We start from the raw sequence: 24,276 nt of genomic DNA, 5'->3' as shown, positions 1-24,276 counted from the left end.
TAATTATTTAAAATTTCACAAATATCTTTAAGAAAATTTGACTTTCATTTTTTAAGATTATAAGGTCAACCTCTTACCATTACCCTGAACTAATACCTCACGTACAAATATAAATAAAAACATAAATTATAAAAACCAAAACTAAGGTTAAATATGTTATCAAGCCCCCAATAGTTTTCATACTCAATTTGAAATATGACATTATAGTTGTATACTTTTTGAAATACATCATTTGTGACCTCGGTGTTGCAAATATCAAGCATAAATTAAAAGTGAATACGAGATTAAAAAAAAATGACATATTCCAAAAGTTGGAAAATGAAAGTCACTTTTTAAATACAAAGATGAAAAGAAATTGAACTTAATGAATTTTTAGAGACGAAATATATGTTTAGCCCTGAAATTTTAACATGTATGCATTAATCATAAATTACAGATATACTTTATAATTTTTCCTACATGATTTGATATATTAAAATTGTTGAATAATCATCTCATCGTTAATATTTTTGAACGTGTCTTTTTCAATACAAGTCATTGTGTGTTGTATGTGCAAGATATTGAATGAAGTGTAAAACCAAAATTTTGACTGAAAAAACAAAAATTTACAGATTAATATAGTATAACTATCTGAAGGTATTTTAGTGATGTAGAAGATTATTAGTGTGGTGCCAACCTAACTGAAATAAGTTGCATTAGTAATATCATTTGCACCTTTTTTATTAAATAAAAATTAATTTTGTAATACCCTTTACATTCTTTCTGTTAAATAAAAATTAATTGTGAAATGTGTCACTTTTTATAAATTCTTATTAGTCCTATTGTGTTTTCAAGGTGGAACTTAGATTTTTTTCTAATGAATATTTAATGAGAAAATATGCACAGTTAAAAACACGGAATGGTTGCGAATATTGGTAACACGGGCCTAGATAAAGGATCCAATAGCTGAGGAAGAAGCCCAAAATCTCGTGCAAGTGTTAGGCCCGAGAGAATTGCCAGCAAGCCGAAATAAATGAACTGATTTCATCCTTTAAAAATAAATAAATAAATTTGACTAAAAAAAAATTGATGTAGTGACTCAGCTAGGTTATAGAAATAATATGTGAATATTATGTTTTTTGGTTTTATTTGTTAGCATTATTATGTTATATTTTAATTGTTATATTCTGTTATACCCTTATATTTACGAGAATTTAGTTTCAAATTAATTTCAATCCCCTACCTAAGTCATCTTTGTATGATGGCCTGTGTCCACTAATTCACACCACAATTCCAACTCTAACAACAAATTCATAATTTGTAACAATAATCCTGGGTTCTAATTTATAATTATTCCTTATTTCTCACACAAATAACAAATTAACTGATAATAATAATAATAATAATAATAATAATAATAATAATAATAATAATAATAATAATAATAATAATAAAATGACAGATCATAGTAGTTAATTAATGTTGATTCCCGCATTCTGGTTTTCACACAGCTAATTAAAGCGTTACATAGTTTTTATTACAATATGCATATCAGCTATTTATTTATGTGTTTCTGAATCTCCTCCATATTACAATAATAATAATAATAATTTGGCAGAAAAGATCTTTGCTGCTACCGCAGATCACTGAATACTGCCCAATTTACATGTGCATGAACGTTTACAGTGCTGCCAACTTAGCCTTATAATCTAATATTATTCATAGAAAATCCAACCCTCTTCTCTTCTCTTCTCTTCTGTCTCCATTTTCACCTTCAAATAATTTATAAGAAAGGACTAACATTACATATTTGAACCTTTCACAACACTTTGTTCCTCTGTCTATCTATTCTATAAACCATGATTACCGGTAAGGATATGTACGATGTATTCGCGGCAATAGTGCCTTTATATGTTGCTATGATATTAGCATACGGATCAGTAAGATGGTGGAAAATCTTTACACCAGATCAATGTTCTGGTATTAATCGTTTTGTCGCCGTTTTCGCAGTTCCGTTGCTATCTTTCCATTTTATATCTTCCAATGATCCATATGCTATGAATTACCATTTCTTAGCAGCTGATTCACTTCAAAAAGTTGTTATTCTTGGTGCTCTTTTTATATGGAACACTTTCACAAAAAACCCAGAAAGTCTTGATTGGACTATTACACTTTTTTCACTTTCTTCTCTTCCTAACACACTTGTTATGGGAATCCCTCTTTTAAAAGCTATGTATGGTGATTTCTCAGGAAATTTAATGGTTCAAATTGTTGTTCTACAAAGTGTTATTTGGTACACACTTATGTTGTTTTTGTTTGAATATAGAGCTGCTAAACTTTTAATAACAGAACAGTTTCCTGAAACAGCAGCTTCTATAACATCATTCAAAGTTGATTCTGATGTTGTTTCATTGAATGGTAGAGACCCACTTCAAACTGATGCTGAGATAGGTGAAGATGGTAAACTTCATGTTGTTGTTAAAAGATCAGCTCCTACATCAATGGTTTCTTCATTCAATAAGTCTCATTTGACTAACATGACACCAAGAGCTTCAAATTTAACTGGTGTTGAGATTTATTCTGTTCAATCATCAAGAGAACCAACACCAAGAGCTTCAAGTTTTAACCAAACTGATTTTTATGCAATGTTTCAAAGTAAAGCGCCCAGTCCGAAACACGGTTATACAAATAGTAATGGTGATGTTTATTCCATGCAATCTTCCAAAGGTGTGACGCCGAGGACGTCGAATTTTGAAGAGGAGATGAAGATAAATAAGAGAAGGGGAGGGAGGAGTATGAGTGGTGAGCTGTTTAATAATGGTGGTTCTTATCCACCTCCAAATCCAATCCTTTCTGGTTCAACTAGTGCTGGTACAAAGAAGAAAGATGGAAGTAGTGGTAGTGCAGCTAGTAACAAAGAGTTACATATGTTTGTTTGGAGTTCAAGTGCTTCACCTGTTTCTGAAGGGAATCTAAGACATGCTGTTAATAGAGCTGCTTCTAATGATTTTAGTACTGTTGATCCTTCCAAATCTGTTCCACATGAAAGTTCTGTTGCTTCAAAAGGTAATTATATAAACACATTAATTAAATGGCTCATAGTAAATCCAAGATTGTTGTAACAATATTAGTAGAGGTTAAGAAATAATTGATCTCTTAATTTGCAGCTGTGAATGAAATGATTGAGAACATGAGTCCTGGTCATAGAGGGAGTGGAGAAACAGAAGTTGAAATTGAGGAAGGAACAAAACTTCCAAATAATGTGTCACCATATATAAGCCAGAAGAAGATGGACATAGAAGGAGGTGGTGATCATACAAACAAAAACACACAGATGCCACCTGCAGGTGTGATGACAAGACTTATTCTAATCATGGTTTGGAGAAAACTCATCAGAAATCCTAATACCTATTCAAGTCTTATCGGACTCGTTTGGTCTCTTATATCATACAGGTATAACAAAATATAACATGTGTTTATTTCTATATATATAGTATATTTAATCTGTTGTTTGTGTGCATGCATGCAGGTGGCACATTGAAATGCCCACTATTGTGAAAGGTTCCATCTCTATACTTTCTGATGCTGGTCTTGGAATGGCCATGTTCAGTCTAGGTACTTGAGGAAATTTAGAGACAGAATCATTAATTATTTAAACTTTTTTCTAGTATTAATGATGATATTTTTATGCAGGTCTGTTCATGGCATTACAGCCTAAGCTGATTGCATGTGGAAAATCTGTTGCAACATTTTCTATGGCTGTTAGGTTCTTGACAGGTCCAGCTGTGATTGCGGCAACCTCAATAGCAGTCGGTATTCGTGGAGTTCTTTTACATGTTGCAATTGTTCAGGTAACATCAAATTCAATTTATCAAACTATATATAGTTCAGTTCATGTCCTTATTAATCTTTATAACATAATGTTTAATTTTTGCAGGCTGCACTTCCACAAGGTATTGTTCCCTTTGTGTTTGCCAAAGAATACAATCTCCATCCAGATATACTCAGTACTGGGTCAGTATCATTTTATTTTTATTTTTATTTTTATTAAAAGAAAATGCAAGTTATTATGTAGATTTATAATTATAATTCTAAAAGATAATTTGTTAATTGTGCAGGGTTATTTTTGGAATGTTGATTGCATTGCCTATTACAATAATCTACTATGTGCTTCTTGGAGTATAGCATATTTTGGATGCAGAAACAATAGCTGCTACTGTGCTGCAGAGGATTCAAACACGTAAAATTATGCTGTTGCTGTACGTAAATTCAAGGCTCACTCAAACAAATGAATCCAAGGAAATGTATTAATTAGAAGATATTGAATTTTATTAGGGGAAAAAAAAAGGAGAAATGATATACAGTATAGCAGAATGTGCTAATTAATTATATATTAATTTTGATTCAAATTATGAAAGTTTGGATTTGATTTGTTCCACATTTCCAGCTTATTAGTCTTCATTCCCTTAATTTGTTAATGGAAATTAAAATCTTTTGATTAGGTGGGAAAGCAAAGAGATTACATCCTATGAAATGCAAGAGAAAGAGATCAATATTTTTATTTTTTGGTAACACAAATATCAATGTAGTAAGTGAATACTAAAAAACTGTCTTATTGACTAGTAAAACTAGAGTTGATTCGGTGGATTTTCCCATTGCTTTCATTTTTCAAAATAGTTTGGCTACTCTTCTTGGGATCTTGTTTCAACATTATAATAAAAAATTTAATATTGAAAAATGATTGTCTTTAGCCATGTGATGTGACCACAGATGATAAATGGATCTAATTGGAGCAAACTTCTTAATTCATGTTACTACCTTGTTATTATAGGCGTAGGTGTTTCAAGATGTTCCAAAATATGCATTTCTTAAAGTTTCAAGGATTTATCATGTTCTGATTCACTTGCACAATTTATGTTATAAGAGAAAATAATTATTAAAAAATAAAATAAAATAAATATATTTATTCATTGTTTTAATTTTTTTAATTATTTTTATATATGTAGTTTTATTAAAAACTATAAGACATTAAATATTCATTAATAATATTAAAAAAAAACAAATATCTTAAATTAAAGTATAAAAATAATTTAAATAATAAATATATTTTAAAATCGTAATTTTTTCTTATATATATATATATATATATATATAAAAATCTCATATATATGATCAAAAGAGAGTATTAGATTCAACAAATAACAATAAAAATATGCTCCACCGTAAAGCTTTGGTTATTCTAATATCAGAGTCATGAATTTCCTCTATTAATTGGTAGCATGTGAGTGTAAACGCTGAAAAGTTAAAATTGGCTACTTATACTTAAAATATGCCTACGTACCAATCACTAGTACTTTTTATTTACATGCATCAAAAAGACGGAATTAGCTTGCTATCGAAGCTCTTATTCAAACGAAAATATCTTGTTATTAAAGTTACACTACGGAAACCAATATATTCGAAGCAAACCTCTCCAAGTAATAAAGATTCTAGATAGAAATTATAGATAAAAAGAAAAGCATAAAGAAAATACTACTGTTAACTTGATTAATTGGTCATTAATGAATACATAAATCTTATTTATTCATATAAGTCTATATAAAAATTAAGAGGATATCAATAATAACTACCATAACCAACTATTAACTAACATAACAAACTATATCTCTATACCAAAGATAAACAATCCAAGCTAAGGTTTTAGGTTTCAAAATTTTGAATCAAAGCAATATAAAAATTCAATTTAGTTATAAATATAAAAAAAAAAAAACGATAAATTAGTAATAAATGTTTATAAATATGAGCCGCATATTTATTTTTTTATAAGTGTTGTGTTATTTTTTATTTGAAAAAGACAGGTAATAAAAGGAGGTTAAATTTGAGCATTACATACAGTGGTTGACCAACAGAAAGTTTCTTGGAAATGATATATAACAGCTCTTTATACAATCCCAAGTAGATTGTGATGAATTTATGAAATGTATATGAATGGAATCATTTGCATTAGGAACATGAATTAAAGAAAGTAATGAGATTAGATCAGGAACATAACATGTGCTTAGGTTCCTTATAAATTCATCAAGATAATCTTTCTCTCAACCAGAGCGTGTGCCACGATATAAAATAGTAATTTGAGAAACATACAAAAGCACCATAGTGGTAGGATTAAAAGAATATAGTTGGTTTGGACATTAATAAATTAAATAAGAGATTAACATGTAGGATTGGTCTCTGATCACGTGGAAGGTCCAAAAGGGTGTCTTGTCTGTTTTAAATTTCCAATTAAGAAGCTAAGAGATTGGGATTGGTAGAGTTGCACATGAAGGTTGTCCCAATTTGTGGTACCTTTTAGACATTTATTAAGAGTTTAGCAGTTTATGTAAACACTAGAGTAGACAAATGCATCCGCTTATAGCAACAGCTAGCTCTACCATAAATCTTTTTCTTAAATAAATAACATAAACTATTAATCAACCTATGGATCACCAAGCGGTCACTAGAAAATCACATATCATATATATTATAATTCAAAAAATCTATCAATTTTTAGTGTAAAAAATACCTATCGATTTAAAGAAAGAGTCTTACTAACATTTGTCAAAAAACAAATATGTATAAATAAGTTGTGATTTTTTTAAAGCGGAAGAATTTTCCACTCAAATGTTATACATATGTACTGTTGAATTAGACTAAAGTCACGTGTATGATAAATTTACTCATTTGAATAAAAAAATTACAATAAGTTATTAAGTATTGTCAGAAATGAAGCCCATGTGAAAATAAAAAATCAAAATGAAAATCAAAAGCTATTAAGATAACCCACATGAATGAAAATGGAATTTTTGGTTGGATGAATTTTTCTTTAACAATTTTGTTTTTAATTTCACAATCTTGTCAAAATTCAAATTTAGAAACATATAACATGAATATTGACATTGAAATTTAGAAAATTTACACATAGATATTACAAAACTGAAACAAATGAAAAAAATTAAATAATATAAAAAAAGAATATATGCATGAAAACACAATAGAATAAGCAAATATGTGCTCTATTTTCACTAGTATTTAATAATATTAAAATTAAGAAAAAAGAAAATAATTAAATAGTTTTACTAATTATTCTTACAATTGTAAGTGGTTTAGAAATGATGCACTAAATATTAATTTGTAGTCAATATTGGAGAAAAAACTAAAGTTTACGTTAAATATTAAAATGGCTCTTAATATAATTCCCTTTAACATATTTTAAAGTGACAACTATATATGCTAAAATATGTGACTACTAAAAATTGACACGTAAAATAACATTATGTTTAAAAAAGAAATTATATTAAATGAATTTAAATCTCAGTTTTAAAAATTAGTTTAAAGATGAGTGTGGCTAAACATGTATGTATTGCCCAATCAAACAACTTTGGTAATATAAGACTCAAATAAACAATATCTTAAAATTAAATGACTCAATCACACATATGTTAAATTCTTAACTACTATACAAAAGTTAAATTCTTAAGTGTATACACAAAATCCATAAATGTAAGAATGTCGATTTATGAAATATAAAATAAGTGGATCGAGTTAAATGCGAAAACAAAAACGCCACTAATGATTAATCCTATTCCATTAATTTATTACAGACAGAGGGATTTAGTTATCAAAATACAGTATCTTAAAACCCGCAATAAAAGGAAATTTATATATATAAATAGACTACCATATGGTTCCCAAGACTACCATATATTTTTGTTTTTAATCTTATTTAGTGGTAACATTTCGATTTTTTTTTATATAGATCCTTTATCTAATAAAATATATACAAGTTATATTTTTTTATTAAAGAATAACGAGGTAAGTAGGATGATTTTTTGTAAATTTATTTTTTTATAATTTTTTTTAATAAAGATTCATAAATCCAAAAATATCTTCATCTTTTTCAACATCGTCTTCATATTTAAATTCAGAAAAAATTCATTGAATAATAAATAAAAATTAAGAACATCTTGATCATCTTCATACTTATATCCCGAAAAAAAATCAAATTCTCAAACCAAAATATAAACCCAACATTTCCTAGACTTGTTAAGAACCAAAAGAAACTCTAAAATAAAAATCTCAAATTAAAAAATGAAAAAGAGTCTCAATTTCCTAAACTTACAAAGAACGAAATCTCTCAAACACTCAACTTGCATCTAAAACCTATATAATAGAAAAAAATGAAATGTTATAAATAAAAAAAATAAAATAAAAAAGCAAAAATGTAATTTTGCTTGTTATTTATAGCAATAGCAATAGCAATAGAGCATAGTTTAGAAAGTAAAGAATAGGAAAAATAGAAAAGAAAGAGAGATTTGTAAGAGTCCTCAATTGTTGAAGTAATTACGAGGGGAGAAAAGTCGACGTGGTGAAAACATTCCCATATAGCGTGGTGAAGTAAGACCATCGAGAGATCTATTATAATCTGGAATAATGAATGCTTCACGTTCTTCGCGGGGTCCACTTCTCACATTGAAACTCTTATACTTTACCAACTTTCCAACCCACGACTTCTTTTTTGTTGGACTTTGTTGCCCAACGTTCATCCTGTTGCTTAAGTACTCCTTCATTGCATGCAATCCATGTTCTACTACTTCTGCTGGTGGTGAACTCAGAGGGTTCCCTTCCACACACAACTTCTGAAGCTTATTCAGTCCTCCAATTGAATCTGGCAATGACTTTATCTTGTTATAGCTAATATCCAGCTCAACCAGTGATAACAGAAGTCCTAAGGAGTTGGGAAGAGAATCTAGGTATTGGAAGTTCTGACTCACATTCAGACTTTCAAGGCTAACCAGATTCTCAATGTCCTCTGGGAGAGATCTAAGACAGTTAAGGCGTGCGTCTAGAACCTTCAAACATGTCAGGTGAGAGATTGAGTGTGGAAGGAAGATCAATTTGTTGGAATTTACTGATAACTTCTTTAGATTTCTCAACTCAAACCCTATCGTGTTTGGTAGCTGGATCAACTTGTTGAAATTTACATTCAAATCTTCTAAAGCTCTGCAATTCTCAATTGTTTTGGGAAGGTGTTGGATGAGGTTGCCGGAGACATTCAAAAGCTTCAGCTTAGAAAGGCAACCAATGGAGTTTGGTAGGGACCTAAGCTGGTTTGAGTGCACGTCCAAAACTACCATGTTCAGTAGTCTAGCTGTTAACGACTCTGGAATATTCTGTAACATTATCAATTCAATTCATTATATTTTAATTCAAGATTTTTAATATCTTGAATTATCACAACATCTCTTATCCTAAATTTTTCTTTATAAAAAAAATTAAAATAATAGGATTAAGTGGTTTGTTCATATCCATATATTTGTTGGGCAAATTAAATTGGAAATAATTTTTATTTTGGGAAAATTTGACTTCATATCACTTTTAAAGTACATATAATAGCAGTATTTTTAATAATTGTCCTTAATACTTATTATTAAGTAGTGTCCTTAACACATTATTAGCAATCAAACCAATTTATAGTCATTTGTATTACGATAAAAGTTATATGAGTAGTTCATACTTTGTAAGTATTAGGTCATCTCGTTTATATGTTAATTATCAAATTTTTAATCATATTTCACTATATATTTTAAAGGAAATGCGATTAACTTGTTTTTATGAATAAATATATAAAAAGGAATTGATATATTCAACGTTGTTATAAATGCAAAGTAACCTCGTATATGTTCTGTTATGGTTTTTTATTGAAAGAAACGAAGATTATACCTGAAGATTATTGTTGGAGAGGTCCAATTTGCAAATGGTGGCTAAATTGAGAGAAGGGTTGGGAAGAGACTCCAAGGACATTCCACTCAAGTCAACAATTTCAAGTCTCTCTTGTTCTTCTTCTATTGAATTATTATTATATTTTCTCCTCTCCGATGTCGTATTCGAATTCCTCGTATCTATCTTCATCATCGGTTGTTGAAACCGTTGTTGTTCGTACAACATCTTTACATGTATATTATGTAGTAATTGGGAAGAAAGAGCAAGATTGAGAAAAAAGGTGTTAGAAGGGTGTGAGTTGTGAAAGGGGAAATTGGGGGATGAACGTGAAAGAGAATTGAGAGGAAAAGAAAGAGCGTTGTTTTGGTATATAAAGGAAAATGAAGAGGACATTCGTACGGATGAGAAGGAATGGAAGTTGGAGAGCCTCAGCCACTTGCTATTGTTGTGTTGTGTATGTGACGTGTCATGTGTTTCATACCACTACACAACTACAACTACCGTATATTTTGGCCTTCTCCATTTCATTTGATTAAGTCAACACTCCCTTCTTTTCTTTGCTATTTCTTATCAAAGAGGATCGTTTTTTATTTTAGTCTCTTCAAATGTTTTTTTTTATTATTTTAGTTTTTTTATTAAAATTATATATATATATATATATATGTGTCACGTAATACTATGTTGTCAAATTATTATTTAATAAGTGGTTATGGTGAAAAAATAAAATATTTACAATAATAAAAAAAAGTTCATTTACAATAATCAAACACTTGAATATGTAGGAGTTAAAAATTAAAGTTATTTTTTCATTGTATTTCCTATTTTTGTAATTTATAATTTCTTTTGTTTTTAATTCTTGTGATTATATTTTTTTTTCGTCTCCATCATATACCAGCCATGATTGATGTTGGTTGATGAGGCTATAATGGCGAGGCAATCCTAAGTCACATGAATATCATATCAACATCATATAAATTAGATAAAAAGATATCATAAACTAAAATAATTGAAATTTTGAATTATAGAGACTCAATCTAGAAGAAAAATAATTGACTAAAACTAGAAAGTGCCCATATTAAAAGAACCAAAAAGATAAGTTATCTTAATTTTATTGTCATCAAATTAAATAATTTTTTTTATTTCATCAAAATATAGAAATTTTGATAATAATGCAAAATTTATAAAATAAACTAAATTAAATGATATTTTAAGTTTAAGTTATCAAATTACTATTTTGTATATTTGAAGATTAAATTAATAAAATTAATAGACTCTTACAATTTTAAGAATTAAAATATTTATATACTCAATTATAATTCGTATATACTATTTCTCAAACCAATAAATTCATTATAAAAAAATTACTGTTTTTATAAAAAAGTTATTTTCCAACACAAATTTCAATATCCACATGTGATGTTGATTTTTTATTAATATGTCATCTCTAGATGATGATGAAGAAAACACATTAATTTGAACTATTTTATATATGTTCGATGTGTATGTAAATTTAAATAACAATATTTTTTTTTCTTATCTCGTTTTAAAAAAAAACACGAAAAAGTAATTTGTTGATCTCACCATTCATTTTTCTATTTTTAATTTTACACTCATATTATTTCTCATTCAAGATACTGCTCTCGTACGAGGGGATCTATTCCTAGAGTCGCCAATCTATTATTAGACGCTGACTTGATAAAGTGGGTTATAAATAATAGAAATCTTGAATTATTAATTATAAATTACAAGGGATTAAAATTGAAAAATAACCGTATTAAAGGTACCGAAATTTGTTTCCAATAAAAATTGCAGACAGAGCGTACGAAAATGGCGATGATCATGCAAATGACACCCTTTATCCCTAATCTTCGAAAGGGACAAACTCAAAATCTTAATTTTCCAAACAAACATTCATCAATACGGAGTTGTTGTTCTGTTGGCAGTTCAGACCTCGTTGTATCTCAGAGACTTGTCCAACAGTTCAATCCTAAGATTCCCGTAGAAGAAGCTGTTACACCTCCATCATCATGGTACACTCACCCCTCTTTCTTCCATCTTGAGCTCGATCGTGTCTTCTACAAAGGCTGGCAAGCTGTGGGTCAGTTTTATTCTGCTTAAAGTTTCAATCTTTTTGGGTTTTGTTTTATTGTTCCTGCTTATAATATATAGGGAAACAAATTCAATCAATCAAATTATTAGTTTCATTTGTTTAGAAGATTCAATTATTCATTTCATTTTAGTATGTATATGTTGTCTGTTGAGATATCTTTGGGGAAAGAAAGATGATAGCTGACAATATGAATCTGAATGTATATGACATGAGTGCATATTACTTAAATTTTGATTAATTAACTTTTTATTAATTATACTTGATCTCTATTCAGTGGTTTGTGTCAAGTCCATCGCTAAGTAATATTCTGCTTTAATTCATACTAAATTCTGATGTCATCACTATGATAGATTAACTAAACTAATTAGTGTTTTTTGAATTTTCTGTGTTACAATTTGCTCTATGAGAATTTTTTTACGGCCAAAAGTTCTCAATTTTGTTTATCAGGATCCACGGAGCAGATAAAGAATCCCGGTGATTTTTTCACTGGAAGGTGGATTTTTGTTTTTCTAACATAATAGTACATTGATTCCAATTCTTGTTGTACTTACATATAACATTGTTGTCTAATTGCAGCTCCATTTGGTTCTTGGAAGGGGAAAAGGATTTATGACTGACATATTAAGTTGTGTAATCTATTTTCTTTTCTTTCAAGTTTCTGAGAACCACATGGAGGACTAAATATTGCAGGCTAGGAGATGTGGAATTTGTGGTATGTCGAGATGACAGTGGGAATGTCCACGCCTTCTACAACGTCTGTCGTCATCATGCCTCTATCCTTGCTTCTGGAAGCGGACAAAAGTCCTGCTTTGTCTGTCCTTACCACGTGAGTATAATTACAACGTTAAATATGCATACAAGCGTTATTTTGGTTCTCTTTTTCCATGGATATCCTCCATATGAACTTTGTGAGGTTGAAATAGTGTTATCAATTGTGGATGGCAGAAAGTGGCATTTTGTTCAAATTTTGTTATGCAATAGTGCTATAGCCATTATTTTACAACATTTTGTACTAAACAGCATTTTTGCAAACTCTAGTGATTTATTCAAATTCCGCTATGCTATAGCCGCTATTTAACAACACTGGGTTGAAGACACTATTGTCAAGCTTTCCTTCATGGATAAATGGCTGTTACCATGATCCGATCCTTTTGCATTATAGGTTTCTATTTTCAGTTTCTTTTTTCTTGTTTTGGAAACTTCTCCAATTATTTCTGCAGGGCTGGACATATGGATTAAATGGAACTCTACTTAAGGCTACTAGGATATCAGGAATGCGGGATTTCAACGTAAATGTACGCAGTTCAGTTCTATAATAAGTTACTTGTACAATATTTAACTTTCATAAGGAAAAAGGTTGGCTGATTTCTCTTACCATGAAGGGTAGGAGTTTGGTCTTATACCAATCAAAGTAGCTACCTGGGGGCCTTTTGTCCTTCTCAATTTGAAAAAGGAGAATCTTTCTGAGAAAGAAGTTGATAGTCATAATGTAGCAAAGGAATGGCTTGGTAGCTGTTCAGAATTACTGAGTACCAATGGAGTTGATTCTTCGTTAAGTTATTTATGTAGACGCGAATACACCATTGAATGCAATTGGAAGGTATGACCTCTTGACTTACCTTACATTTATTATTTTTCCTAGAGGTTTTGTTTATTACTTTGCCCTTGGCACACTTTCATTTTCTTTACCCTCCCTTCTGTTGTTAAGCTTGCTTTTTTCCTCACTAGTGGCCATCTGCAAAATAATTAAAACGTCATTGTTTTTATTACTATACACATTTTTATTTATTTAATTGTTATTATTTTCTTTATATGATCCCTGGAGGTGCTTAGACTTAGGTGGTTTTGGGTTTTCTTTTTGCAGGTATTCTGTGATAACTACTTAGATGGTGGCTATCATGTGCCCTACGCGCATAAAGGCCTAGCATCTGGTCTTAATCTCGATTCCTATTCTATCACTGTATGCTTTCTTACTGCTTCTCTTTTTATAATATCTCTTCAGTTTATCTTTTACTGTACCGTATAGTATCACTAATTGAATCATGTAAACCTTTTTATAAAAAAATGTCAAATGCATACTTCCATCCCTTCAAACGTGATTTGATTTGTTTCCGGTGATTGGTTATGTACTAAAGGATTGTTATGAATGAGACAGTTGTTTGAAAAGGTTAGCATCCAAAGTTGTGAAGGCAGCAGCTCAGAGAAAAGCAAAGAGAACTATGATAGACTTGGAAGAAAAGCTATATATGCTTTTGTTTACCCAAACTTCATGATTAATAGGTCTTGCTTTTTTATTTGGGCAAATGATTAATCATTTTTTCAGTCATATTCTTATGAATTGTATGTTTGGATCGGCAGTGTGTTTGCCAAAATTATAGGGGCACCGTGATTTTGATGAAGCTCTAAATTGTAGTTTTTGCTAAAATCATGGTAGCTCATTCTGATTTTGTCAATCTCACCATCAATCCAAACATGCACTAACAGTTTAGCATGGTTTTATAACTTGGGGTGCTTTGTGGCCTTATAGGTATGGACCTTGGATGGACACCAATCTTGTCCTTCCACTAGGACCCAACAAATGTCAAGTAGTTTTTGACTACTATCTTGAACCCTCACTACAGGTAATTTGTAGTTATGAAATCACATGCCTAATATTTGCCTCCATGATTCATAACTTTTAAAATTTAAATGTACTAGAGAATGGGGTACACCATCACCTTTAGGATAGTAAGGAAATATGTTTTGTTTTCTTGTAAAATTTTTCATTTTGAACATCGACTGAAAATTTAGTTGGCAAACATATTTATCGAGTCATTGACAATAAATAAACTTATAAATGAACCTTATGTCGATAATTTTGTACCAACTGTATGTGGAGGGATTAAATTTGGAAGAAAATCAGGAAGCAAGACAATATAACCTTTAGAGGCAGGGTTGGTTGTAGATGACTAGGGTATGAAATTTTAATGAATGTGGAGTTCAGTTCTTTGCTTTCATACTTTTAACGACTCAGTGAAAACACAAAGGAAACTTCAAGCTTGCATTAAGTAGAGCAATGCTTTAATTAGTATATTGAATTTTCAGAAATCAAACCAGGATCTACACTCATTTTAACAGTTCGATAGTTCGTCATAGGATTGAGCCTTTTTTTCCTTAAAAATATATTTGAGTTTTTATGAGCTCACTTTATAAATCTTGTCAGAACAATTAAGTCAATTCAAAAACCTTACTGCCTGCGACCTTCTCTTTGACTGAGCAGGATGACACAGGTTTCATAGAGAAAAGTTTACAAGATAGTGAGAAAGTGCAGGTACATACATTGGTTTAGTAGACTTGATTAGAAATTTTCATCCAGTTGCATGCAACATACCTATTGTAATGCATTTGGTTGTTCATGGGCAGATAGAAGATATTTTGTTGTGTGAAGGTGTCCAAAAGGGCCTCCAATCCCCAGCGTATAGTGTGGGAAGATATGCTCCTAAAGTTGAGCAGGCCATGCACCATTTTCATTGTCTGCTGCATGAAAACCTGACAACATGAATCCCATTGTTCATTATGGATGATAAATTACCACAGCAATCAGTAAGTTTTGCAACCCATATTGGCAATGGGCGACTGTCTGAATTTGAAATTGATGCATGGTATGACACTATTCTATCATAAAGGATTTTATTTTTAATCAAACATCATCTCTCGAAGTTGTTGTATATATCCAGTAATGCAGGCTTGTGTAAGTTGCAATACTAGTATAGTAGCTTTTAAGTATCCATTGCTGAACAAGGTAGTTATTTGGAAATCTGCTATGGTGAGTCTTGCCGCTCCAGTTTCAATTCTGGACACATGAACTGGGGTTTGCCTCTGACAAATCTCTCAAGGTACATAGAAGGGCAAATCTATTTTCGTGTAAACCCCAACCTGCTGCTAGGACTTGATAATTAAACACACCCAAGATTTATCAAGCCAAAATATATATTCTTTTGTTAGAAATCATTTCATTTTTTTCCTTTGCATTTTAACGCCGACGCAATAAAACACATGTATTTACATGCAATCACTTTTATTTTCTTAAATTATTACCTACGTCTATGTGTTAGTATTGTGTCTGATGTATGTGTTTGTGTCAGTATTTAATAGGTAGATAGTCGTTGGATCACCAACATTAGTTTCCCACATGATGAATCCTGGTTCAAATTTTCACTAGGAGAGGCGCTCACATTTAGTTCAATGACTCCTCAAGATTGCTTCCAATAAAAGAGTTGTAGGTTTACACAGAAAATATAGTCTCCATATCCTTTGTGAAAGGAGTTGCACCTCATTAAAACTCAAATTACATACAAAAAGAAAGAAAGCAGCTTAATTCAAATAATGGATTGGAATTATCATCCATTTGTCTGCAGCTTTTCAAACATACAAGAATACAAATAAGCACTTGTCAAACTGACCAAAAAAAAGAGATTGGCTGAACTTCCGTATCAGAGGTAGTAGTTATAAAACAAATCCAACTTTGACTATACAAAAAGAAACGTTCACAACTATTGAGAAGCATTACACTCCATCCTTTGTATAGTTCTGCCACAATGAAATCTTTGAAAACCCTTTGTATAGTTCTGCCACAATGAAATCTTTGAAAACAGCTGTTGATGGGAACCGCTGGTACTAGGATCAGTTTTCCAACCACGGCAAGAGGCAAGCTGAGATCATTGAGAAACAGAATGGGAGAAGGGGAAGAAATATAATTAGCATGTGTGCATAAGGAAAGCCCTCCAGTTTCTATTGACGTAAGTGCATTAATATATTTCCAGTTATAAGTACAACATAAGAAAACAAGCACATAATCCTTCAAGACCTTTTTACAAGAAACATCTGGTTGACATCACTGTAGCTTCTTTATTGATCCATTCTCCTTACTATCCACTGAATAATTTATCCAGTTCATCTTCAGCCACAACTAAGTTAAGAAAATTACTGGAATATATCCTCCTTCTTCCCTTCTCAAGATCTCAATGGTTCTTGATAAAACTTGAAACAGATGCACACAAGCATTATTCAATGTATTCTCAACTACCATGCATGACTGGAGTTAGTGCTCAAGTCAAAGATTCAAAGATGGCCTTCTCTCTGTCACTTAAGTACTTTTCCTAATCTTTTTCAGCATTTATTATTTTGTAGAAATTGTGCTCTTTGAAGTATAGAAAGGTAATTGATGTAATACTTGATGTCAATATGATCAGCTGAACCAATTTTGCATATCCTATACAACCCCCCAATCCCTACCCTCACTTGCCTCTTTAGGGGAATTGTTAGGACTTTGAACAGCTAGGACTAAATCACGCTGTGTTGGAGGAGAATCCTTTGACAAATTCATAGTTCCAGAAACCTGTTGAAGGAAAGATGGCACGATACCTACCAAATATGCCTCACTAGTCTACTACTTGACACTTGACAGTAATATATATCATAATAACCACTTTGGTTTGTTGTTTATGGTCACATTTCCACTCTCAGAACAAAAACTCACTGAATCAATCAACCTCTCTTAATCAAGTTTTTCTACTTCGGAATTTAATTACACTAGCGAGAAAAAACAAAAGCAATTCAATTTTTCATTTGTATCTGTATATATATGGTTCAACTGCTAACTAAATTCAATTTCAATTCAACCATTTCAATTGCAAAGTCAAACAAATTTCTTTGTAAACATTTCCAACCCTAATCAATCATGAATTCACGATGTCAATTGTGAATTTCTACTACTTTTAAAAAGTAATAGTATCCGTCATTTGTAGAGTTTGAAACGATTTTGAAATAACGTTATAAACCAGTGATGAAGTTGGTTGAGTGTAGAACCCGCCACATACATAAATGTGAAAAACTTCCCGGGAAAATAACAGACTAGTTTTTTTTTTTACTCCGATAGTGGTAGTGTTACTCTGATCGTCTTCTTTCTCTGCACAGTATCGCGTAGTAGCGTGAAACTAACAACTAAATTATCTGAGAACACGTAATTCTTTCTTTTTATTGATTTATTTGTTTTTGCACATTGCTGAATTTTGAGATGGCAGGAAAGGAATCGTCGCCATTACTGCGCTCTCAAGTACTCTCATTGGTTTTCAGTACAACACAGAGCAGCTATACTGTGAAGTTAGATTCTTCACTGATTACTAATTAGGTATTCAAAAGAGGAGAGTGATTCATGACACGACGATTATCAAACTAATGGAAACCATAACCATGCCAGATATTCCCTTCTGGCTGTAAATGACTTTTTTGTTTATCAAAATTTAATGAAAAAATACTAATAATACACTCTTTTTTATTGGTTAATGGATGCCACTAAATTTTGTATAGATGCGTTAATTTAGTGAATTTTGTTAAAAATTTCACCAACAATAAAGAGTGTACTGTGTTAAGAGGGTTGTTGGCATTTTTTCATAAATTTTAATTTGATTTTTTTTAATTACACTCCTAATATTTCCATACAAGTCCAAAAAGACTAAAATATCCTTCTTCTCCTTTTCTCAACTCATTTTTCATTCTAAGAAGTATATTCACCAAAGTCCATACAATATCACTTTCTCCTTTTCTCAACTCCTCTTTCACTCTCTTTAGTATATCCACCAAAGTGGCTACAATATCAATTTAATTCGTACAGTAAATAATTATGAGATAAAAACTTGTCAAAAAATAATAATATGTATAATAACAAAACACAAGTGTATTAAAAGATCAACCTTTAACCTTTTTTCACCACACCAATGAAGTTCTAACTCTAAGAAGAACTCAAGAGCAAACGTATATTTGAAATGAAATAAAGTTTAGAACGTGTAATGTTCAAGTTATATATGTATCATAACAAGACTTGCTTTCGTCAATATCAGTTAATAGGAAACTTAGAAATTAATTATGGAAGCTACAGCTTCAAGAATTTTGACCAAAATGAAAATAAATTGTGTTCATACAGGATTTTTTTAGTTATCAACAATTGGAACAGATGAGTCTTCAAGTCACGTGGAAATGGTCGGTACCAATAAGTAAAAGGAATATATCCCCTCTTCTACACCAAACACAAGTAGTGAAAACCATCAACTAGTCTTTCGTTGATAATATTTTTCCGTCAGGATGAGGAAAACTTGATTTTATCACATGCAGCACGTACAGAAGAAAATTCGTGGCAATTTCACAAACAGGTCTGTTGGTGCATTTACAGTACCAATTCAGTTTTTGTTTACTATTCCCTCACAATTCAACTGAATTTGGCCTTGTCAGGTGTTTGTATTTATCAGCAAAAGGTAAAACAGGAAGAAAAAAACTTAAAAGCTGATTTTAGGTCAACAAAAAAGATGAAGTATTTACAAGCTAACTACTAAGTGAATCTCAACCCACCTTTCACATTGAAATCACGACATTAATTATTACTGTATCTGTAAAATCTGTTTTACATCATCGGTGTATAATTATTAAGTTATAAAAGAGTCATACACTTTAGAATTACTCTAATATAATGACAAAAAAACAAGCTTGTTTTTACTCTAGCCCGCATGGTAATGTTAGGCCCATAATCATTATGTTAATACGGTTGCATACCTCAGCAAAATGATGAGCTTTACGTTTAATCCGATCCCAAGGAAATCAAAACAAAAAATTCCCACCCCAGAATCCAAGCACTTTGTTATAATAGGTGCAACACAAATTGCATTAAGCAGCACACAGAATATTGTTTCAATGTAATATTTTTTCAATGCAACATAATTAAACAAAATTTCCAGGACAACACCGCCTTTAGCATGGTGCTCCAGTAGCAAATAAAAAAGCAATTTTTCTTTCTTGACAAGAAAAAAGAAAAATAAATAAACATATATGCTTCCCAGTCACTCCTCATCTGAAACATTAAACTTAACTGAGTGGGATTGTAAATCAATAAATCCACCCCTATAGGTCCCACGTTTCTTCTTGGTCTTCTCATGACGAAAATCCCTGTAAGATAAATATTTGATGTCACCAAAAAAGAAAAATAAGACAGTGATATAAGTTTAAACCGAAGAAATTGTGCACATTATAAACAATTATACGAGACAGCTGAATAAGAAAATAAGGGTCTGGAAATGATAGAGCAGAGATAGGATAGAAAGCTTCCAATATATATACATGACACATGACACGAAAAGCTTAGAGAAGTAGAACTAGCTTCTGCATTCCCTATCAAACAGATTTTCCTTTAGAGACAAGCTAAAGAAATAAAAACGTGATGTAACCAACTGCACAAACTATTTATAGCTTGTCTATGAAAACATGAATCCTCCAACGCCAAACACACTAAACAAATAATGACATGTTTAGATGCATGATATACAAGTGCAAATATTGGAATTCAAAATTACTCCACTACACATATGAAATAACAGACCTTCCTCTAACTTGGCCAAGAATTTCTTGTGCTTTTGCACCATAACCACTCTCAGCACCATCCTGCAAACAAATAGACCAATACACATTTATTAGATAATGCAACTGGGACAAAATTCACAACCTCAATTGCATGGAAAACCTATCAATTTGTCGCACCTTTGCCCAATAAGAGTTATCTTGAAGCCTCTCATCAACAAAATCTATCTTATCAACTTGTACTCGTTGAAATGGAGTATTCGCTGGTTTTGGCTGCAATTTCATTTGTCACAGACAAAATCTTAGCTTCAGCAATGAAATTGTAATTAAATACGTTTGACTAAGAATCCAAAACTGTATAAGAAATGTAATTATGAAAGGCCAAGAATGAAATATTGCATAAAATTAAACAACAAAAGAAGAGCAGACAGATAGTTATTGGAGAGGAAAATAAGTATGAGCATCAAGAGATTCAAGACAGACATTTAGGAATTTGTAGCAGCCAACTACTTAATTTAAAGGGAGGCCGGCAAACAAAATAAGTCAATAACCTGGAACATTAAGTTAGTTTTAGACTGATCAAGAGTTAATTGCATAGGTTGACGTTCTAGTTCTCTAAAGAGAGCACATTTTTCTTAAAAAGAGAAAAATAAGCAAGCTCATTGGTCTGATTTAAAAGTGTGCCTTATCTAATGGCAAGACCCAGAAGGCCAAAAACATACTCATAGAGAATAAATACTAGTTATGGCATACCTCAACTGATTCCTTGTGTTTTTTCTTCTGAGAACTTTGCACAGAAGATTTAGCTGCCCCATTCCCAGGGTGCACATCTGTTTCTCCATTCAAATTTTCTATTTTCCTACGCTTGGTTTCTTCATCTGCCTTGATTTCGGTATCTTGTTCACCATTTTCTTTAGAAATTGGCCTTTTTCTTTTCTTAGAATCTTTCTTCGCCTCAGGTGTTGCCTCTTCGTTTGATGCCTCAAAATTCTCCTTTTCTGAAACAATTGCATCGGTATCTTCAATCTGCTCTTTTGCATCGCCTTCACTTTTTGACTTATCTTTCTTTTTCATTTTGTGTTTGGACCTCTTCTCTGTCTCCGCTCCATTTTCGACTTTGGCATCTATGGATAATTCATCCTTAACATTATTTTCTACAACTGTAATCTGATCTACTGAATCCCCTTCAATATTTGACTTACCTTTCTTTTTCGTTTTACGTTTGGACTGCTTCTCTGTTTCAGCACCATTTTCAACTTTGGCATCAGTAGATAAATCATCCTTAACTTTATTTTCTGGAACCATAGGCAGTGACTCCAATTGGTTATCTTCCATGTTATCAGCAGCTTCAGAAACTAATTTGCTTTTCTTTTTCTTTTTTTCCTTGGGTTTTTCCTCTTCATTTTTGGAGTGCACGCCTGCAACTTTAAGGTAATTGAAGAGCCACAGCATAAATTTAATTGTCAGGACTCAAGAAGAGACAAAATGAGATATGATAACAAGTTCTGACTCTGAGAAAGAAAGAAGAACTCATTGTTATAAACAACAGATATGCTAGTAGGTTTGTAAGGATTTAAAAGTATACCTTGCTCCTTTTGGCCATTGATAGTTGACTTAGCATCGTTACTGTTGAAAAGAGATGAAAAACAAGAAAAACCTGAATTAACATATAAGCGAGACGAAAATAACACCTAAAGACCCAAAACATTGTACGAACAAAAGACTAACTAGGGCAGCAAGCAGCAGCAATTAAAAAGTGAGATTGCAATTCTTAATTTTTCATCCTAAAGTACTAAATCTCAGATTCTGGCGCAGAACAGACAACCCCACAAATGCCATAGTGTGATTGTGTGTGGGCAGGATAACTCCTTTTCTGAAGATTACAAATATAGGATAAATGATTTGTAATAAACAATGTCATAAAATAGCAGCCATGGTGGAAAAACATAGTGAATTTTGTGCCAGCCTCAATAGGCAATTTGTGAAGCAACCACCGCTATTGAAATCCGCAACAATACAAAAATGTTATAGCGGCCAGATGTTTCTCTTCACTGCTAAAATGTGCTATTAGCAAGTGTGATTGGCCCAGCCTTTCTAATCAGTAATTACTATTGTTGGTACATGGTTCCTCAGTTTCATCAGACAATGGCCAGTTATACAGTGTCCTTTACACAGAAAACTAGGAACAGTTTTGCACAAGTAAAATATAACTGGTCAGTGTACAGTTTACAGGAATCAGCAGTGCCTTCTGTAGTTCATAATCAACTTTCTCTCCATAATCTTGAAAGTTTAATTTAAAGCTAAGATTGTTGGTCTTACCATGTTTCAAGAAATTTGCGGCACATTTCTTCTAGATCAACTGACGAACCCTCTGTATTATCTTTCTGCATCACAAGCAGGAGCGACAATGTAAAACATAAGGAAAATCCAGCCAATTTTTTCACTGAACAGTGAAAAGGAAAACACAAATATGGAATACTGAGGAATACTGGTTTACACATGACATCACAGCATACAGCCTTCCTTTTGCTTTGTAAGTACATAATTACAAAAAGAAATCTGAAGCAAGAATCTTTTCTTATGTTTCGTTCAAAATTTTAAAAAAATTTAAAAACAAACGGACTCAATCAAGACGATATTCTCAACAAGCGCGCTTATGGAAAATAAATATTAAAATTTTTTTGAAGTTTTATTAACAAACACTTCTCATATAAGATAAAAAAAAACTAGCCTTTGCATTATTGCCTCTAATTTTTTTTAAGAAACTATCTTATTTAAATTTAAACTCTTTATAACAGTGTAAACACCATAAGCTTACAGAACCTCATTGCAAGTGAAGAATTGTAAACTCAATTGCTAAGCTCTCAATTTACAAATCAATCTAAACCAAACATATACAAGGCCCAATAACACAACTTTTGTCATAAAATTAGTATAGATACACTTCCCAACAGACACCTAAGAGTTTTTTACACAATAACTTCTTGTATAACTTTGATATTAGCTAATGTATTTCACTTTTTTATAAGTTCTCTCATAAAAATTAATTTTGTATGATCACCTACAAGCTTATAAGGACATTTTTTTGCAAGTGGAACACAATAATCTTAATTTAATAATGAGATGCTTCTATAACATCACTAGCAGAAACACAGAAGAAAAATAAAATATTCCAAATGCGAAATTACTATTTTCCAATATCCTAATCACAACAAAAAGTGAGAATTTAATCAAGCACACGGGGTCTAGTATCATCAAGTTACAACTCAGCTAATCTCAAACAAAATTATGTCAAGTAGTTACCAACCTCAATTTTCGCTTCAGATATAAACTTTTTTAGGGTTTTGGAGAAGCCGGAGTGTTCCAAGTAAAGAGCAATAGATTGATGAAGAAGAAACTTCACTTTCTGTTCCGAGATTATGGTTCCGTTGTCGGCACCGTGCTTCATGGTTGGAGTGTTTAAGAGAACTTGACGAGGAGTGAAAGAGAAGAGGGTTGAAATTCCTTTGATACCTGATGGATTTGCAGGCATGCGAAAGGGATTCTCCAACCCAACGAATCTAAATCAACAGTTAAAACTGGTTAGGGTTTATTTAGGGTTTCTTCTCGACACATTCTCTACAAAATTTACCCCGAATTATATCTTTAATTACATATTTGACATTTTAATATAGGCTATTAGGCCCTATAGAAATATTTGAGGATTTTTTTTATATATATTTTCTTTAACACCAAAATACCTCACTCAAAAAATTTCAGACCTAGTTGGAGGTAGCTCGAGGGACCTGACCTCGCACTAGGAGTTAATTTTTTTTTTTTGTCGTTTTAATAATTATTATATTATTTTATTAATTATTTTTAATTATATAATAAAGTAATAAATTATTATTATTAAAAATGATTATAATTAAAAATAGTAAATTATATTATAAATTTTAAATAAAGTATATTAAAAAAATATATACTAATAACATGAAATAAAATATATTAAATTAAAGAAAAATATATATAGAGAGACAAAAAACATCATATTGATACATTGATTT

General features: G+C 31.2%; 4 protein-coding genes across 6 annotated transcripts; 2 read left to right on the top strand and 2 right to left on the bottom strand.

Annotated features, from left to right (window-relative positions):
• The first annotated feature begins 1,642 nt into the window (after positions 1-1,642).
• LOC101513531 (auxin efflux carrier component 2) lies at positions 1,643-4,417 on the top strand. Its single transcript, XM_004507856.4, has 6 exons — positions 1,643-3,045; positions 3,147-3,432; positions 3,509-3,594; positions 3,673-3,830; positions 3,917-3,993; positions 4,098-4,417. The coding sequence occupies exons 1-6, from the start codon at positions 1,839-1,841 to the stop codon at positions 4,162-4,164; spliced, it is 1,881 nt and encodes a 626-aa protein (XP_004507913.1). The 5' UTR covers positions 1,643-1,838; the 3' UTR covers positions 4,165-4,417.
• A 3,802-nt stretch (positions 4,418-8,219) lies between these two features.
• LOC101513208 (plant intracellular Ras-group-related LRR protein 6-like) lies at positions 8,220-10,126 on the bottom strand. The gene is made up of 2 exons (XM_004507855.4): positions 9,739-10,126; positions 8,220-9,188 (listed from the first exon to the last, which is right to left on the bottom strand). Exons 1-2 carry the CDS (start codon positions 9,961-9,963, stop codon positions 8,343-8,345), a joined length of 1,071 nt encoding a protein of 356 aa, XP_004507912.2. The 5' UTR covers positions 9,964-10,126; the 3' UTR covers positions 8,220-8,342.
• A 1,354-nt stretch (positions 10,127-11,480) lies between these two features.
• On the top strand, positions 11,481-15,951 carry LOC101512880 (choline monooxygenase, chloroplastic). Its single transcript, XM_004507854.4, has 10 exons — positions 11,481-11,836; positions 12,296-12,341; positions 12,539-12,674; positions 13,069-13,143; positions 13,236-13,448; positions 13,713-13,808; positions 14,004-14,128; positions 14,376-14,469; positions 15,108-15,158; positions 15,251-15,951. The coding sequence occupies exons 1-10, from the start codon at positions 11,566-11,568 to the stop codon at positions 15,386-15,388; spliced, it is 1,245 nt and encodes a 414-aa protein (XP_004507911.1). The 5' UTR covers positions 11,481-11,565; the 3' UTR covers positions 15,389-15,951.
• A 3,539-nt stretch (positions 15,952-19,490) lies between these two features.
• LOC101511915 (uncharacterized) lies at positions 19,491-23,855 on the bottom strand. Of its 3 annotated transcripts, XM_004507852.4 has the most exons (8): positions 23,538-23,852; positions 22,550-22,614; positions 21,816-21,856; positions 21,433-21,654; positions 20,984-21,354; positions 20,411-20,503; positions 20,253-20,314; positions 19,491-19,822 (listed from the first exon to the last, which is right to left on the bottom strand). In XM_004507852.4, the coding sequence occupies exons 1-8, from the start codon at positions 23,760-23,762 to the stop codon at positions 19,717-19,719; spliced, it is 1,185 nt and encodes a 394-aa protein (XP_004507909.1). In that variant the 5' UTR covers positions 23,763-23,852; the 3' UTR covers positions 19,491-19,716. The 3 variants fall into 3 exon arrangements, with proteins under 3 accessions (XP_004507909.1, XP_004507908.1, XP_004507907.1); XM_004507851.4 differs by having other exon boundaries at positions 20,984-21,648; positions 23,538-23,855; XM_004507850.4 differs by having other exon boundaries at positions 20,984-21,654; positions 23,538-23,854.
• Positions 23,856-24,276: the final 421 nt, after the last annotated feature.

The sequence above is a fragment of the Cicer arietinum genome, chromosome 7 (assembly GCF_000331145.2).
Source record: "Cicer arietinum cultivar CDC Frontier isolate Library 1 chromosome 7, Cicar.CDCFrontier_v2.0, whole genome shotgun sequence".
In the NCBI taxonomy this organism is placed as follows: Eukaryota; Viridiplantae; Streptophyta; class Magnoliopsida; order Fabales; family Fabaceae; genus Cicer; species Cicer arietinum.
The sequence above is the reverse complement of the archived record's forward strand: the minus strand, read 5'-3'. Positions and strand labels throughout refer to the sequence as shown.